This window comes from Nylanderia fulva, unplaced genomic scaffold (assembly GCF_048542155.1).
Source record: "Nylanderia fulva isolate GAGA-0341 unplaced genomic scaffold, ASM4854215v1 Scaffold4, whole genome shotgun sequence".
Classification (NCBI taxonomy): domain Eukaryota; kingdom Metazoa; phylum Arthropoda; class Insecta; order Hymenoptera; family Formicidae; genus Nylanderia; species Nylanderia fulva.
Genome location: NW_028190476.1, coordinates 6,417,165 through 6,436,425, shown reverse-complemented (window position 1 = coordinate 6,436,425; position 19,261 = coordinate 6,417,165). Strand labels below are relative to the sequence as shown.

General features: G+C 34.1%; 1 protein-coding gene across 4 annotated transcripts in view; it reads right to left on the bottom strand.

Moving 5' to 3' along the window:
• Positions 1–1,620: 1,620 nt before the first annotated feature.
• The window catches only part of LOC114937780 (solute carrier family 7 member 14), a 104,664-nt gene continuing 87,023 nt past the window's right edge, over positions 1,621–19,261 (bottom strand). For all 4 annotated transcript variants that reach the window (XM_085486105.1, XM_085486104.1, XM_085486103.1 and 1 more), the window contains 9 exons: positions 16,492–16,663; positions 15,350–15,533; positions 15,015–15,139; positions 14,083–14,336; positions 13,399–13,641; positions 12,132–12,276; positions 11,710–11,803; positions 11,477–11,604; positions 1,621–10,873 (listed from right to left, as the gene is read on the bottom strand). In XM_085486105.1, coding sequence (XP_085342231.1) covers positions 10,503–10,873; positions 11,477–11,604; positions 11,710–11,803; positions 12,132–12,276; positions 13,399–13,641; positions 14,083–14,336; positions 15,015–15,139; positions 15,350–15,533; positions 16,492–16,663 — 1,716 coding nt within the window. In that variant the 3' untranslated portion in view covers positions 1,621–10,502. The remainder of the gene's footprint in view (positions 10,874–11,476; positions 11,605–11,709; positions 11,804–12,131; positions 12,277–13,398; positions 13,642–14,082; positions 14,337–15,014; positions 15,140–15,349; positions 15,534–16,491; positions 16,664–19,261) is intronic.

The window sequence follows — 19,261 nt, the reverse complement described above, 5'->3', positions numbered from 1 at the left end:
TTCTCTTAATTATTTTATTTTTATACTTATATATTTTATTTAATATATATTTCACTTAATATATATTTTATTTAATATACATTTTTGTTTTTTTATTTTCCAAAAGAGAGACAAAGAACACATGTTATGCTCGCGCGTTAGAGGAGAGAACGCGCGTGTTATCTCCGTTCTGTGGAATGGAGCCTTGACATTTTGTTCGGACGAGAGCGAGTCGTCTCGAACGTAGAAGGTATAAATCAAAAGATCTTTTACCTCGCACTAAACAGTCTACAGTCTGATTACGTCAATAAGGAAACAGCGGTGACGATTCTCCGAATACTTCACGTGTCTAAACGCGCGCGCCACGTGGACAGTTTCCGTATATGTCGCAATATAAAAAGTCAAAAGCATTAAAGACAGATGAATCAGAAATGATAGCGGCATGAGAATTATATAGTATAAGTGCAGATAATTCGCAAAAATTACCAATCGAAATCCGATCCTCGTTAACTTTTGTAGCGTACGTCTTGTCCGAAGAGCTTCGTCTGTCTAATGGGGGTGCGTATCTACTGAATGGACGTCTGACAGCAAAAGGTCAGTACTACTTCGCATCATGCGCTGCGGAGAAAAGGGTTTCGTTCGTCCATTCTATTAGCTCTTCTTCGTTTTTCTTGCATTTGCTCGTCTAAAAGATTACAAAGATCGGAAGAACGTTAAATTACATTAATTAATACGTATTTCTGATAAAAATTAATTACTAGAAATTATTAATTATTAATTAACTTTTTATCATCGTTCTTATATAGAAGAATGAACTTTTCACGAGCCTTTTTTATACGATAACTTATTAGAAATGGTCTAGCTAAATGTGCACAACAAATATTTTATTTTTGTTATTTGTATCAATAGTAATTTAAAAAATAGAAATAGAAATTATTACTTTCTATCATGTTAAAATTAAAATTTATATTTTTAAAGTTTATATATTTACTTGCAGTTTCCTCGCGTAGGTTTGTAATATCAACTTTTGATTTTTTTCTATTTTTAATTTCACATTTATTAATATCAGCAGAGTTATCAAGAGAGATGCAATATAGGAAAATTAATTAAGAATTTTTGTATTAATTCTTAATTTTTCTAAATTTTTAACATTTTATATTAATTTCTCTAGTTTTTAATTTTTTATTAATTTTTATTTAAAGTTTTTTGTTTTGTATTATATTTTATATTAATTTTTTCAAGATATATGTGTATAGTATATATTGAAATGTATATTACTCTTATTCACATTTTCAATCATTAACCTTCAAAACATGTTAGCATCTCATTTCACATTTTTCCAAATTTGAACCATGAAAATTTACAGTTTTCGACAGACTATAGTTTAGTAGCATAATTTTCATCATAGATTGTTACTAAATACATATATTACCCAAAAATTGACAGAACTTCGTTATACGAGTATATCCGGTCTCTCGAGCTAATAAATATATATTTTAAATAATTTCAAGCCTTTATGGCTCTGAACTCTTTAGAAAATAATTGTGTTGTTCTAGTTATATTTAAAATACAGACATACCTGTGTTTGTTTCGACATACTCACATACATATAGGGAATGTAACGTCGAGTATAAGCAGAGGTTTTAGCTTTTGAATAATCACTTTTATTTTTGATCCTTATCAATATTAAACAACGTATATAGTTACGTAAGGGTATATATATTACATGGAAAAAATTCTGTCCTTCTCGTGCGCATATATCTTCCCGAGATACCTCGAGTGCCCTCAACCCGACCGTCCGAGAGAAACAAAATCTATATCATATGCATATACATACATCATTCACACTCGCACACTTTCTCACATTTTTCCTTTCATTCTCGTTCTCTCTGCTCTTCTTTATAAGGGCAAGAAAAATTCTTTATGATTTTCTTCTGCTAGTTTCTCGGCAAAATAGCGAGAAAGATAGCGTTCAACGAAACTTCCGACGTTAAGGAACGCTTTTGCTTTTCCATCCTTGGACGATACACGTAAGTTGCCTAGCTGCTACCCTTCTCGCCGAGCTCGTAATCTCGGATCTTCCTGGATCGATCCGCTTTTTGCAAGTCCGATATGGAGTAGCTCTCGCGTAACAGGCGATTCGTAGAATTTGCAAAGTGTGTTACGCAAATTACTTACGTAGGAGATTAAAATCGCTACGAGTTAATTTTTAATATTGATATAGCGTCCGTTCTTCCTTTTTTTTTTCTTTTTTACAATATCATTATTTAATTGAAAGTAATAACGCGTGCAACACCGGATGCAGCTTCCGTACAGCAAATTCCATTATATTATTTGAAACGCCGAAAATGAGATGCGTAATTTGTTAAGTCACAGAGCAAGAATTTTAGAGAAGAACAAAAATATATAACGTAAAATTTGTGACTTGCGCTAATTTTCTTCTTGCAACGCCGTGGTAGATTTTTTGCAGAAGTATTATTTTATTTTTACTCTTTTTTAAATCGGTTTTGTTATAGGTACACTGACAAAAATTATTCAATTAAATATCTATTTCAATACTGCCTAATCAATCATTTATCAATTATTCTTTAAAACAAATAAATATTTATTTAATAAATTATTAATATCAACTGTCAACTGTATTACGTTTAATAGCTCTTATAGCCTTCTTTGTTTACAATTATTAAATATTTATTTGTTTTGAAAAGGATTTTCTTACATTTAATAAATATTTTTCACATCAAATCAATATCATTAGTTTCAAATAAATCATTTATCTGGCAGTATTGAAATAAATATACTTGTTCGAATTCAATAAATTTTTTTCAGTGTAGTGTTTATGCGGCTCTTAAAAATTTCTGTCATTCTTAGCGTTCTCTTTATCTCATTTCTACATTTCTCCGTCAGTTTTACATTCGTACATTTACATTTTACATATCAAGCACACACTCGCTCGCTATTATGGCCCTGAAAACAAACTGTTCCTTAGCCATCGATTGCTTATTCTATCCGTTTACATCGTTACATATCACACTTGCAATGAAAAATAAAAGAATCATTGCGAATTTAGTTTTCACGAATTGCAATTTAGAGAGAGAATGGAAAGGAGTCGTTTTTAACACTACAACATTATTGCTCATTCCAATAGTATCATTATATATTTGTAAAAAACGCTTCCTCGTTAACTGAAAAGTGACACAGCTTTCCTCTATTGAAAGTGCGATATTTTTCTCCGCGTCGTGTCTCTTCATAGAAGCTAATACTTTCAACTTACAGCCATCTGAACTCTCAAGGTAGTTTCTGCAGCGAGTTATTACTTTAATTACGAGATCTGCCAAGCTTTCGTGCTTCGTCAAATAAAAAACGTTTGATTTGCAAGCAACATCTGCGCGAACAAATATCCCGATTTCTCAAACACAATCCAGCTTTCGAATTTTCGTTCAGATCGCTTCGACGCGACAGAGGTTTCTCTCTGTGACTTAAATTTTACTTTATAGTTTGTACCTCGGCCCGACATTGTCTCGCCGCTCTGTGCATGTAGGCCTTATTTTCTCCTATCTAAGAATTCGAAAGTCTAATTAAAAGGGCAAAAAGTAAAATGCCGTGCTTTTCTTATCGCTTTACTACTGACAGCTCTCGCACGTAATTTTACTCTCTTCCCGGAACATATATCGAGACATATATAATCTGCTTAATTAACATTATTCGCATATACATATATATAAGTAACATACTTGAATTAACGGGCTAAAGAATATAAGGAAGCCAGAAAGTCACATTGCAACGTTAGCGACTTTTTAAATTTCAATTAAATCGATTTATAAAAAAAATATCAAAGTTATCACTTTTCGATTTATTCGTAAGATTTTACAAGAATCGCTCTCTCGATGCCCATATTTTCTCATAAGTCCCGGAATGTAATTCTCTGTAAACTGTAATCTATTATATCCTCTAAGGGTGATTTCTCTCTTTTAACACTTCTTAGTTTTATAATTTAATATGAGGTCACTTTTACAGCTTAATGTAAAAATTGACTCATGCGCTGTGTTTAAAATCACTGCAAGTTCTTGCGTTTAAGGGGATGCTGACCATGACTGTTTTACCGACTTTGAGTTCAAGGGCTTTTCTTTTCTTTTGGCTATACAGATTAAAAAATCCTTCTCCACATAATTAAAGTTTAAAGTATCGATAATAATAATCGTATAAAAAAACAATAAAAGTTAAAAAATTACAGTTTTGTTATCGGCATCTTGCATCAGCTCATAACAATACTTATTTAATACAAGAGTACTGCAGTTTATTTGTGCACAAAATATGGCGCTCCCAATAGAGATGACATGAAAGAATAATACAGAGTAATAAAAATAAAAATAAAAGCCTGTATCAAAAGATTCGTACTTGAAAGTGAACCTAACCTAACTTAAAGTCGGTAAAACAGAATTACGGCAGCATCCGCTGCTCAACGCTATTTAATATGGCGCAACAATAAATTTTCTCTGTACGAGATTAAATAAACTTTCATAAAAATGAGACTTTTTTATTAGCTCCTTCGTTAATAAGAGTTCGCCCATTCGATCATCACATTTTCTTGTCCATTTCAAGGAAGGGATCTCTAACGTTTCGTCTAACATCTGGGGAGATGTGTACAGGCACTATTCTTTCACAGAATAAACTCCCAACACGCGACACATGTTACGTCACCGTGGACAAGAGAATGTTAACACGTTCGATTCCATTGCTCGTATATTGATTGCTAATTTTTTTTATTTCGAGAATGCTCAAGATTGCTTAGTAATATTTTTTTTTCATCATGCATATAATACAAGGTAATAGATATACATATATATATTTATAACGATCAAGCGGCACAAGTTTGTGCTTTGCTTTTGGAGAAAGTGCCGCAATAAATATAAGTACATTGCATCGTAAATCGTAAAAGGAGCCCAGGTATTATTATTATTTATTTTTTTTTTTTTTTTGTAAAATGATATCACGGTGACGTAGACCTGATGTGTTGTACAATAAAACAAAGTTTCCCTAAGATATCCGCGACATTATTACAGGGGTAGAGGATCAAGATGAAAAGAAAAAGGAACATGCATTGTAAATTGCACTGCAAACACGAAATTCGCGTCTGCGTTTCATCCGCAACAAAATTTGCGCTGTTCCGATAATTCGATCATTTAATTTTCCTCCAACGATTCTTCAATTAAACGTCAATTTTTCTCAATTATTGAATATCGAATATCTTGGTAACTCTTACATCGAAAATCTATATTTAACTAAGGAATTAGGTTTCTCTCAACAATTTAAGCGAAGAAGAGAAAAGGACGATCCATTCTGGAGAAAATGGGTCACCTGAATCGGTGAGAAATAATTAGGAGCGCGAACGCGAATTTGCGCGGCCACATCTCTGATATGTGTGTGTATATACGTATATTATACCGTTACCTAAAAAATCGAACAGTCTCGTGTGTTTATAGAAAGTATTCTACGTATATTAATTGGAACATATATCGCGCGTATTCTACGCCATATGTAGCGTAGGCTAACTGTATATAATCACGCAACGTTTTCCGCGACTTTCCCGCGTCGCGGATAATGTGTACAACAAGACTGATATGTGAAAAGATCACCCCGATCGATATGTAGAGAATAAAAAAGCGCACGAGCTCTCGACCTGCCCCTGTAGCGTGTCGAGTACCTCTTCTCCTTTTGATCCTCGAAGCAATTTTACGCCTGAAACGATCGACAATTCGCCCTTGTCGTCGGAGATTTCGATCACAGAGTATACATATATAATATATATATATATATAATTTTTTTTCACTCGCATGCGAGATGCACAAAAGGGAATCAGGGTGAACGATCGACTTGCAGAACGAATTTGCTCCTAGTGCAAAGACCGAAATTGTGAGGTAAGTATGAAGAATTATAATAATAGAACAGTTTAGTAATAGGAAAAAAATATTATATGTATATATAATAAAAACATGTGTGTTTTCTCTCGAATGCGCATTAAATCCATCTCGAACGAGTTTAACTTTTGTTTCTCCTTTCTTCGCTCGATCGTTAAACGCTATAATTATATTCGTCATAATTTAATTAGCTTCTCCTAAGTCTCTCGTTTATATCCCATTAAGGGGATTCTAAACGCCACCCTGTCTTCGATCGATGAAACGTCATTTTTGCGCACTCTTACCTTTTAATTGGTTAAATAAAATAATAAATGCTTTTTATTTTATGTTAGGAACAAAAAAATTTTCTTTTGTTTTCTAACATAAAATCGGTAGGTTCGCGCTTTGTTTCTACATGTATTTTAATGTGAAAAAGTATTCATTATTCTATTCAACCAAACACTTGCACTATTTTTTGTTCGTCCTGAATTAATAAATAATTAAAAATTAATAATATATAATATATAATATACAATAATATATATAAAAATAATATAAATAATAAATTAAATAATAATAAAAAATAATTAATAAATAAATAATATATAATATGTACATAATAATAAATAATAAATAATATGTAATATAATAATAAAAAATAATTAATAAATAAATAATATATAATATGTACATAATATTAAATAATAAATAATATGTAATATAATAATAAAAAATAATAAATAATATATAAAAGGAAAAGGGTGCGCAAAAATAAAGTTTCATCGATAAAATAAAACTGCATTTAGGATCTCTTTAAACCCGATAAATTGTATTCAATCACAGTGTTTATTCTCTCCCCGAAGCAATTTCATTCGAAAGCGATCGATCCCGCCATCGTCGAATACATTTCGTCCACGTGGGAAAGGGACGCGGAAAGTGTCGGACGACTCGAGAAGCCGCGAGGCGATTTCCACGCACGGCCGGACGACGTAGTCCCAACAACGAAGTTATAGCGAAGAGTTGGTTGGGAGCAGCTGGGACAGAAAAAGTAAAGTACAGACACGAGAAGAAATCGCGGTTTTTTCGCGAAAGCGAAATCGGGAGGAGGAGGAGTCGTCGTACCTGCCAACGACCTTCGCCACCCTTAAACGAGCGTTCGGGCGCGACGCGACGCCCTTCTGGAAGATGCACGATCGAAAATGTCGAAAATAGTACGCACAACGTGTGTCTCCGTTACGAGCGAAAAGAAGAAACGTAATATACTAGAATCATATATAAGCTAACTGACAAGGGAAATTGGGCAACCCGGTAAAAATTCTGAACAAAATTCGTGTACAAGTAGAGTAGTTCATTCGTAACGCAAAACTATTTTTTGTTCGTCCTGAATTAATAAATATATAATATATAATAAATAATAAATAATATATAATACAATAATAAAAGATAATTAATAAATAAATAATAAAAACACCTGTAAAATAATAAAATTTTGAAAAAATAATTTTTGGAGATTAAACATTTTGAAAGATTATTTTTTCAAAATTTTAAATAGATGGGTCTTTTTACCATAAAACTTTTGTCTAAAACATTTTTTGATATCTTGAATAATTTTCGAGATATGTTCGACAAAAGCGAAAAGCCATTATACTTATGAGGGGTGGTTTCACCCTCTCAGACCGTAATTCAGCACAAACGAAAAATAGTTTTGCGTTATACGTACGGATAAACTTGTACAGAAGATTTGAGAATTTTTTGAATTTCCAGATCGCCCGACTTTCATTGTGAAGAAAAATCCTCGCTGCGCAGCTAGTAGCCTTTATACATTTCCGGAGCGATGAGGAGGAATAAGGACAATCTCTTGAGATAAAAATAATTTGTGTGTCGTAATTAAGGCTATCGCACAGCGTGCGTGACTCAGACCGATGTACAACAATAACACGGCACGCTTCGTCCTTGGCGAATAAATTCTTCGATGGCCAATCTTATGCATCTTCCGGTCGTATTACTCGATTATTCCGCAATATCGCGGGATCGATAAGCGTTCCGTTATATAGTTTATCCAGCGTTTCATGGCAATCGCGTGTCGCATCTTACGTTTACCCCGGATCTCGGGATCCTACTTGACTCATAGTTTTATACCTCGCGACAGCTGATTTATTATTATGCGATTGATTCCCGCGAATTAAGTTGTGGCGCTGCGAGCGTTGATTAGGACAGAATAAGCAGAGATAAGTAGTTTGTTCTTTATTGCTGCATTGATAAACTAGTGTATACTGGTGCAGTAAGTTAGAATGAAACAAAATATATTTGTCTCACTTTAACTCATTGCACTAGTTCAGCAATAAAGCTAATAAGTTTAGCAGTGCAGCAATAAAGAACAAATCCAAGATATGTCACAGCGCGGCATTTATTCTCCGGAATCCCATACAGCACCAAATATTTTTGAAATCTTTTAAAAACAACTCTTAAAATATAAAATAATTCTCGAAAATGTTTAAAATTTTCATGTTTAAAAAATATTTTTGAATATAGATTTAAACTAATATTTCAAAAAAATGTATCAAATATTTAAGAAAATATTATCTAAACAATAAAGAAGAACATTTTCAAAGTTTCTTAAAATATTCGAAAAAATGTTTAATCATTTTAAAATCTTCCTAAAACCATTTGAAAATGTTTTTATGCAAAATTTTTTGGAAACTTATAATATTTTGTGCTGTATGGGATTAGCTCGAAACGAGCTAATTAGACCCGCCACTCGTGGTATGAATAGGTAATCGCTCGGATCGGAGACACGGGCGCGCATCTTCCCGACTTTAATTACTCAGGAGTAACATTATCGTAGGCTATCCTCGATTCATCGCGCGGAACACACTAGCGGACAGAGAAGCACAACGGACTTGTGCACGTACGTACGGAGAAACGGTTTGTCTCGAAAACACCGAAGATATGTACACGAAAACGAAATCTTATCTCTCGCCTCGTCTCCCTCGTTCCTATTCCGCAAGAAGTAGACGTTATTGACAAAAATTGATTCGCACAAGACAAACTGTAATCTCTGTAAAAAAAAAAAAAACTATTTAATTTCGTTCCTATCATATTTTTCTCAGAATTTGATTTTTATTTTTTTAATCTCTCTTTGACAGGCAATTTTTGTCTCCTATTTTCTTTTTAAATAAATAGTGCGAAGAATGGAATTATAGATTACAATTTCATTATTTCCACTAATTTTTTAATAAGTCTATTCTTCCTGCAGGTTCCCTCAATAATCGAGCTAATATTCAATTTAAATCCTTTATCCTTGATCGGGAGGCGACGAGCGCTTAAATCCTAGATAATTTATACAAATTGTGTGTAAATTAATAATCAAAGGGGTTACTCGAGGTAAGACGTATGTAAGTATGTAGTAAGCTTAGGTATACGATTATAATATGTTAGACTAAACTTCTTTTTTTTCTTTTGAGGGGAAAGACTAAAGTTAGGCAAGAGATGACGTTTCTGTTTTTTTTTTCTTATTTCTTCAATAATTAAAGTATTCTCTTCTACTGATTCTTGCTCTCAAACATATTCTCTCTTCCTCTTCATTCATTCAATTTATTCCTTCAAGCACACCTCGTTTCTCTTTTATTCTACTTTGTCTCTTGGTTTTTCTCTCTTTCTCTCATTCTCTCGTTTTCTTTCACTCCAACGACGCTGTCATTCTCATCTCGCATTCGCTTCGAACTAGCGATAAATTTGAACTTATGTTAGCAATTAGAACGCTCTCTTGGAAAACACAAGTTTCGCCTTATACTAATAATGGTAATGGTCTCTTTCATCTCCCGTCCTTTTTTTTCCTCCTTTCATCCCTCTAGCCTTTACCCTCTATACTCTTTCGCGTTCTCCTTTGCCCCTTTCCTTCTCCTCCTCGCCTGCAACCTCGTCAACGACGATACTATACAACTAGAATAATAAATATTGCCGCAAAATTATTTGCTACATTCGTCCCAAAGTAGTAGTCAACAAGTCCGACCCTCGGAGTATCGCGGATTTTGGTCTCGACTGACGTACAAATTTTCCTGATAAATTAAAACGATCGAAGCTCAACTTATTGCAACACATTTTTTAACATCTCTTATTTAATATTATTTTAAAAATTATTTTGCTTTCTTTCCCTTATCTCTTTCTCATTACATTTGAAAAATTATATAATAATAATCATATTTATGTATGCAAGTGAATTTTTCTACAAATTCATATATGTCTCGAGATGACGTCTCTCTGAAAAAACTCAAAAGCTTCATTATCAGACAAACATTTTAAATGTTCAATTTCGAATAATTTGTTAAACATTCGAGTTAATCGCCAATAACAATACCCAAAACGATATGTTTCCAAATACCTTTAGAGAACGTTTTCTAGGCGACCTTTTCATTCAATCATACCTTCAAAGTTCGAGTCCAAAATCATCGCCACCTCCGAAGGGTCTAGTGTCACCGGCGATCATCCGATGCCAATCACGCGCGCAAACATATATATTTGTCAGGCGTTGTGTAATAATACCTTTCTCTCTCTCTCTCTCTCTCATTTCTCTGTTCGTGTGTGTTATATATGTATACATTAATATCCGCTCGGTGTCGACGCTCCTCAATCGTCCCAGGTAGGGAAGCTATCCTGAGGGATGAACAGGTTCTTCTTGCCCGTCGTCGTCGACGCAGTTTGGTCGGTGCGATGGCCGCTCTGCTGGTGGCCACCGCCGATATGTTGCTGCTGCTGGTTCGGCGTCCCGCCGAAGTTCGTGCTGCCGAACACCGGCTGGCCGAACGCGTCCAACTGCGTGCCCTCGTAGATGCTGCGGTCCGGCGTGTACGGCTTCTGCGCCTGCCGTTGATGGTGATCGGTGACAGTCAGCTCGATATTGGCGGCCGTGCCGACGACGATGTCCTCGACGTTCTCCGACGCGTTGGCTTCCTCCAGACTGCTGTGCTTGATGCCGTAATTGAAGTACATGATAAAACCTGGGGACAGATGGAAGTAATATTCGGAAGAGTAAAATAAAATTTAGAATAACAAATAATCTCTCGAATAAATAAATAAATAAATAAATAAATAAATAAATATATATATATAATAGTATATTGTGTATCAAGTGCGGAAAGTTGACAATTGGGCACGACCACCCCACACGAGTGAACAATTGTCAACTTTCCGCACTTGATACACATACTATTTTGTATTACAAGTGCAGGCAAAGTGGCTTTGTGCGCGTTTTCTATGCGCGAGGTGGCCGATTGCACGCCGCCATCTTGCGGCGGCACGGTGCGGGAATAGCCGTGTTCAAAGTCATTGTCCACGGCTGAAGCTGTGGGCAATGGCTTTAAACGGCTTATTCACTCACCGCGTCGCCGCTAGATGGCGGCGTGGGAAATCGGCCGCTTTTCGCACAGAAAACATGCACACAAAGTGCCACTTTGCCTGCACTTGTAATACAAAATAGTATGTGTATCAAGTAATACAAACGTGTAATACAAAATTTTATTAATATATAAATTAATATATAATATATAAAATAATTTTATATTGTACATTAAAAGAGTAATACAATATAAATGTTGTTGTACCTAGAGTCATCCAGACCGTAAATCTAACTAAGGTGAGGATGCTGAGCTTGAAAATGAGATAAATGTTGACGGTAACGGCGATTGCGGGGACGAAAGGTAACCCCGGAGTCATAAACATTACGCTATTTCTAAAACAGAAAATAAATGTCGGGAATTAGTACGTAGTTCGTTAAATTATTTCGCACTCGGTTGAACTTTGTAGTTTGCGAATTATACGAGATTAATAATCCTACCTATTTTGCGGCTTTCTACTGATGGCGAGAAGTATACCGATTATGGCAAAGAAAAAGAGGAATAATAGTATCGTTGAGAACGTCCCCATATTACCTGAAAGAAAAGGGAGAAAGGGACGATATTAAAGAAATAGATTTACGTGAAATTAATCAAGTGTTTAAAAATCTCTCTTTTAAAATCCCTTATTTAATATTTTAAAAATTATTTTAACTTTATTATTCTTCCGATAATGCAAGATAAAATAAAAAAATATATGTGCTTTTTTCCCTTCTCTCTATCTTATTATATTTAAAAAATTATGTAAATCTTCTCCCTTCCTTATTACATTATGAAAATTATATGGAAATTAAAATTGAACCTTTAATCCATTTCATGAATAATTTAAATTAATTGTATGTAGAGAAATAATGTAAATTCTCACCCATCCCAAGGACGATAATAATGTCAAAGATAAGGATCAATAAGTATAAGATCCCAACAAGCTTCATGACATAACGTCCTGATGCTTCTGTGGCAGGACCTCTGTCCACCCACGGGAATATAGCAGGACAAAGATATTGCGCCGCCTACGAAGCGTCATGATTCATTAGTTTCGTAAATTCAGTTTATCTACATTATATAAGGTGTATCTAAAGAAGTGCGATAAATTTTTGATGATTTTTTAAAATTAAGTTTTAATTTTTTTTTTTAATTTTAGACAAATTAAAAAAATTAAACTTGGTGGATATTTTCTACTAATAAAAAGTATATTTATTAATATTTAAAAAATATGTTATATAATATTTATATAAGAAATCCCCCTTAATTTTCAACAAAAAATCATTTGCTACAATTTTCGCATCTATTTAGAGACATCCTATATATGGAATAATTGACGAGCAATTTGCATCAATATCTATAGGATAAAATTAAAATCGGGCAAAAAATGGTATTCAAAAAATCGATATAATATATCAGGGTATCTGACATAAAGTGTCACACCAAAAATATATAAGTAGATCTCGTTATTTAAAGACGATTTTTTTCTCGGCAAAAAAAAATTTCGAGGGAGGCCATTATTTTTTGCATGTTCTCAATTTTTGCAATCAAGTATCTTTGCTAAACCTTAAATTAAAATTTTACTAAAGTAAACTCTACTTGAAATTAATTGAAGAATGTGGTTTTGTTAATATTTTATTTCCACAAGGCTTAGTTTGCGAAAAACCCTTTATTTTCAATCGCTATAACTCGATAATTATTGATGCCTTGACATTTTACATGTTCTCAATTTTTGCAATCAAGTATCTTTGCTAAACCTTAAATTAAAATTTTACTAAAGTAAACTCTACTTGAAATTAATTGAAGAATGTGGTTTTGTTAATATTTTATTTCCACAAGGCTTAGTTTGCGAAAAACCCTTTATTTTCAATCGCTATAACTCGATAATTATTGATGCCTTGACATTTTTGCTGAAAAAAAATCGTCTCCAAATAACCTGAGAAATTTGAATATTAACGTCCAGTAATTTTGGCACATCTAATCGTGAAAATGATTTACTTTGACGTTTCGAGTCCGAACTTCCTTTAAACGCGCATCAGAGATTCTGGTTCTGTTAAAGGAAAGAGCTAGCATTCCGTGCACATTCTGTCCGAGTTTTTGTCAGCGAAGCGCTTTATTTCTAATCCAGAGCAATCGCATTTCGATTCTACCTGCAGCCGACGCTGTAGATAATTCAACGGTGGTCCTATGATCGGCGTGTTTCCGGGATACTGATGAGCGCTGCCGCAACTCGAGGCTGCCGCGGCCGCGTGCACGCTGCCGTAGAATTTATTCTCCGTCCTGTCGCTTACGAGGTACTGGTCGTCCTTACCCAGTCCTATCTCGTCTTCCTCGCCGCCGTACGTGTCGTCCGAATCCGGCGACGAGCTATTGCATCTTCTTACTCGTCGCACCTGCAATAACAATGCAAACTCGGACCCGCCCAATTCCTCTACGTCACGTGCTACATACTTCATGCAATTTCATTCGTCAACTCTGCAATATTGAAAGAGAAATTAAACGAAAAAGCTGAATTTCCAGCTTGGAGATTTTAATCATTAAAACGTAATCGAGTCGCTCCGAGAAGAGAAATTTTCCCTAGGTATATGAATATATGAAAAAGGAAAATTTGCAAGAGAAAAGAAGAAAAAATATAGGAGAGACCTCTTAGAAGCGATATTGAGAAAGCATCTGCTCGTCGGAAGTATCTATAATTCGATACGAAAATAAGTATAAATTTGAACTAAAGAAAGAAAAATGTAAAACTGAGGAAATTTCCTTCTTTCTTTCGCCGAGCTGGAATTTCTTTAATTACGGAAGGTTTTTCGCTGCGCAAACACCCGAGCGAGTCTTACCGTGATACGTTGTCCGTTGTTGGCAGCCGTGAGCTCCGACTGGGACGTCTGGACCGAGTTCAACGCGGTCGTAAGCTGATCGGGCCTGAGCTCCTTCCCGTAAGATACTTGACCGTTCCCTTGTGTCTCCTTTGTGGGCGATCGACACGGTGTCCTCAGACTCTGCGGCAGCAACTCGACCAGGTTTGTCGAGTGCGGCTGATACCGCAGTATTAGCACGCAGGTAGACACTAGGGTGTACGCCAGCAGCGTACCTGAAATGTAAACCGCGAGCGGAGATCTAAATGTGCCTTTTCTTTTCAAGAAATACTCTTGAAACTTGAGCTGTCAATTTGAATTAAAATATATTATATTGAATTAAAATATAAATGTATTATATTTGAATTAAAATATATTATAATTTGAATTAAATATATTTAATTTATTTTATTCAAAATAGATTTTGAAAAATATTTGGTAAATGATTATAATTCATTTAAAATATATTATATATTTTAAATATGTTTTTTAAATATATTTAAAAAAATATTTGATTCACGATTAATTTTATTTAAAATATATTATAAATTTTAAATGTATTTAAAAAATATTTGACAAGAAAATCTAATACCTGCAATTGAAATATTGATAGTAGAGTGTGCGATTTAGAACATATCTATGTATAGAATGTTTTAGAACTTGTAGAATATTTTTAAAAATATTATGGATTACATTTTCTGACATATTAGGGAAATATTAATCTTTGAGCAGGCAGTAACGGAATTTGTCATCGCTAATCGATAATAATTACATTTGTAAACTGAATCGATATCAATTGGATTGACGAGATATCGTATAAGGAATGATTGATCACTCCAGTCTCGCGTATTTCGAAGAAAATTTCACGAGATTAAAAATATTCGCAATTTAGACGTTGAAAAATTATATCTCACCGATCGACATCATTTCCACCAACACCTCCAACTGGATTAGCAGCGCAGCGAAAGCGGCGGCTACACCGGAAGTTAGAGTAGCGATTGCGGGAGTGCCCGTCGCGGGCCAAACATGGCTGAGGCTCCTGCGTAAGTCAAATTTGTGCTCATTAAAATCACTTTTCTCTATTTATAAAATAACAAAGCAGGTAGGTTGGATTTTTTATTTGGATGAAATGTTATCCACTTGATATTTCAATACTATGTTTTAATATATATTTCAGATTTGTGCCGCGTTTATCGACTCAGGTTGAACCTTCAACGCATTTTAATAAATTAATGATTTAAATCAGTACCGAAATATAAGGCCATCCTGAGCCATCGCGTAGACTATCCTAGGCATTGGAAACATGCTGCCGAACATGGAGACCGTCAGGCCCGCCAATGCACCGACCGCGACAATGAACTTGCACTTGTAGGCCCCGACTTGACCGAACATCTCCACTAACGCTGAATCCTGATCGACCTGGTCGTACGGAACTGAAAGGCAAAAATGTCCCCGAAAATATGACGACTTTTTGTTTCATAAAACTTGTATAAATCGCGTAAATTTAATTCTATAAATTTTACTTAAGAAGATGCTGACCATGTCTGTTTTACCGACTTTGAGTTCAAGGGCTTTTCTTTTTACTGACTATACACATTAAAAAATCCTTCTCCGCAATTAAAGTACTGATAATAATGAACTGAGAGTACTGTAATTTTGTATAAAAAAAAAAACAAAAATGTTGAATTATGGCGCTCCAAATAGAGATGACATAAAAGAATAATACAAAAAAATAAAAATGAGATTAGAAAGCTATATCAAAAGATTCGTACTTGAATTAATTATGTATATATATTTGCGTGCGGAATCGATGTCAAGGTATAAAACAGCAAAAATTAGTTGCAGGACAGCGCTTCCCATTCATTATTATCAGTACTTTCATTGTGGAGGATTTTTCAATTTGTATATTCAATTAAAAAAAATGAACCTAACTTAACTTAAAGTCGGTAAAACAGAACTACGGCAGCATTCCCTTAACAATCAATGTGTTCTCATAATAACCATTTACAACATATAATAATACATTTGACAATCAGCATTTTAATAAATCCTTTGCAATAATAATTCCATAATAATTTGAACATCTTTTATTGTACATATTAAATATTAATTCTCCGGACGTCCGAGAAATACCATAAAACCGCGACTCAATTAGCGAGTATTGAAAATTAAATACGAGATATTAAGAGCAATCGAAATATTTCTGAAGCATACCAATAATAATTATTATTCACAAATAATAATGCAAAAACGTGCGTTTCTCTCGACAAAAGGCGGCATATTATCGCGTTTGCTAGGCGAATCGTCCAAGCATGCATTTCAATCGAAGCTTATCAACGGTGCTTATTATACAGCGCGCATATATTGTGTCTCGTTCAATAGTCCACTCACCAATCAGTGTCAATACCATGCTGCTGGTAACGTAAGCAACGAGAATTATAATCAATGATGAGACTATGGCGAGCGGGATACTCTTCTTCGGATTCGTCGCTTCCTCACCGGTGGTGGCTATTATGTCAAAGCCTATGAAGGCGTAAAAACACGTCGCCGCGCCGGTGAAAACCTGACAGAGGAAACAAATAACATTTTTCACCGAGTTAAAATATATACAGGGTGTTTTTTTAAATTTTAAAGGCCTGTTCTAGGGATCAGAATGAGAAAAAAAGTTCCTATAAACATGGGTCCAAAAATTAAAATTGTCAAAACCACATAAAATGATTCGAACTATAATTCGAAGAATCAAGATAAAAATAAAGTAAAAAAATTAAATTAAATTTTAAAAAATCTGAAAATAAAACAGATAAAAAACGAACGAAAACTAAACTGTGTAAAATTTATTTAGTACTGAAAATTTGATATAGTATCAATTTGTAAGATTTAAACGGCGCTTATTTCATCAGCTACATAAGTGTCGCATAAAGTAATTAACTGAAAATCGATAAAAGTGTGATGAATTTCTCGACATGATCGGTATCGCGGTTATTATTAGCATTCTCCGCTCAAGATTCACTGCAAATAACTTCTTTCTCGATGTAACATGAAAATATTTACATATTTAAAGTTTCTCGACACGCTTATGAATTTTTGATAAATTCTTCGCTATCAAAAGAGAGAGAGGGAGAAGGCAAATAAAAAAATGAGCTATTACTTAAATATAAAATCGGCGAAAAATCGATCTTCCAAAAGAACATATTTACCTATTTGTGTCTTGGTAGAGAGAATATGGATAAAAGCATTCGTAAATCATTGCTAATGTCACCGCAATGTTGAGAGAAGGTGCATTGAATTATTCAAAAGCGTAAGTAAGAGAGAAAAAGCGAGCAAGGAAAGAGAGGAGAGAAGGATCCAAAGGTTAGTGGCTGAAATTTAAATTTTCGCCAACAGAGCGTGGGATCGAGAGCACGGCAAGATTACGGCGAGGTTTTCCAGGGTCACCCGTGAATTTTCGTGGTGAAAAGGTGGGCGTCGCGTAACCGAAGCATACACATTTTCCTACATTTTTCACTGAATCTTCGCCGCCCACGTGGTGCACAAAAGGACAATTAAATCGCGATCAAAGATCCCGGGCTACACAATATATATAGACTAATATAGAGCATTGAAAAGACGCGCTTGAACGATATCTTCAGAAACCTGCCTGTGATTTCTCTCTCTCTCTCTCTCTCTTGGTCCGGAAATTCCATTAGCCGAGAGAGAAGAAATTGCGGATATGCAAAAGCGCAAAGTATCGTAAAAACGGTACCGCGAACAATGCCAAGTATTTGCTCGAAAAGATATTATTATTATGCATAAGTTTCGCTAAGTTTGCGTGCGGAAAAACAAAGGGAATTATAACGACGTTCCGCAAACTTTCGTTCGCGAAACTCTTGAAAAGCTCTCTCTGCCCTCGCCATTATCTTTAACGAGGAACCTTTGCCGTCTTAAGTTAATTATTGGAGTATGGGAAAAAAATGTTTTCTCGATCCTCATAAGCCGAAAAAATGGCGAGGGTGGAATTGCCGGATTTTTATCGACGAACCGTGGGACGCCTTGAAGGAGGACACGAGAGAGAAAAGGCTTCTAAAATGGATCGTGAATCTTTCAGCGAGAACATCTGACCCTGTTGGCTCTCTTGCACGTGTTATCCCTGTTCATATTACGCAGAATTCCCGCTTTACTGGCTTTAAATATTAAACTACCACAGAAAGTAACGTTTGTTTCATTCATATCCATTTAACTACAATCAGCGTTTGTTGTTATCTAACTAAAATTATATAGGTGATTATCTATAATAGATGAAGTTTTGACGTCATCTTATCTTTATATAGATAATAAGAATATGTATAACAATGTTATTAAAAAAAATATGTATAGCCGCATCTTAGATAAAAAAAAAATTATCTTTACTAAATTATCTGGAATTATGTTCGGATAATTTGCTTCAGAGTCATAGCATATAAAAATTACTTAAGCAGTAAGCTATAAAAACTTACAAATAAAAGTATGAACATATTTTTATATTTCTTTTATAATTTACATTTTTTTCAACTGCGTTTACGTAAGCAATTTTAAAAATAATATTATCTGGAAATTACCTAGATGAATCGCTATATAATTTTATCTTTTATCTTTTATTTAGATATATTTAAATTCAATATTACTTTTCTCTTATTTAAGATAAATGTACAAACTTTTATCTCATCTTTATCTAAATAATTGTAAAATCATCAAGCACAACACTGATTATAACACATGTAATTAAACAGATATTTTAATGTTTCTATTTATATGTAAATGTAATGTTTATTCTGCTCGATATACTGAAAAAATTGCAATTTTATTTTATTGAAGTAAAAATCTGTGCGTCTTTTAAAGAACTATATAAAGTATATCTTTTCTAGTTTGCGAGCAAGAAGTAAATGTGAAAAGAGAAACAAAATTAAAGGTTTCCTCTCTCACATCGCAAAATTGGTACATCTTTTTCACTTTGTTCTAAACTTCGTTAGCTAGATGTAATCAAGTAAATTAAAAAAATGTTACAACGTCATCCTGTGTTATCAGAGCAACGATCTTATTCGTATCTTCAATAAACTATCTTAAGCTTATGCACAGTTTTAGGAATTACGAAATATTTAGATTAAATTTTTTCAATATATTTAAGAAAATAAATTTTATGCTGCGC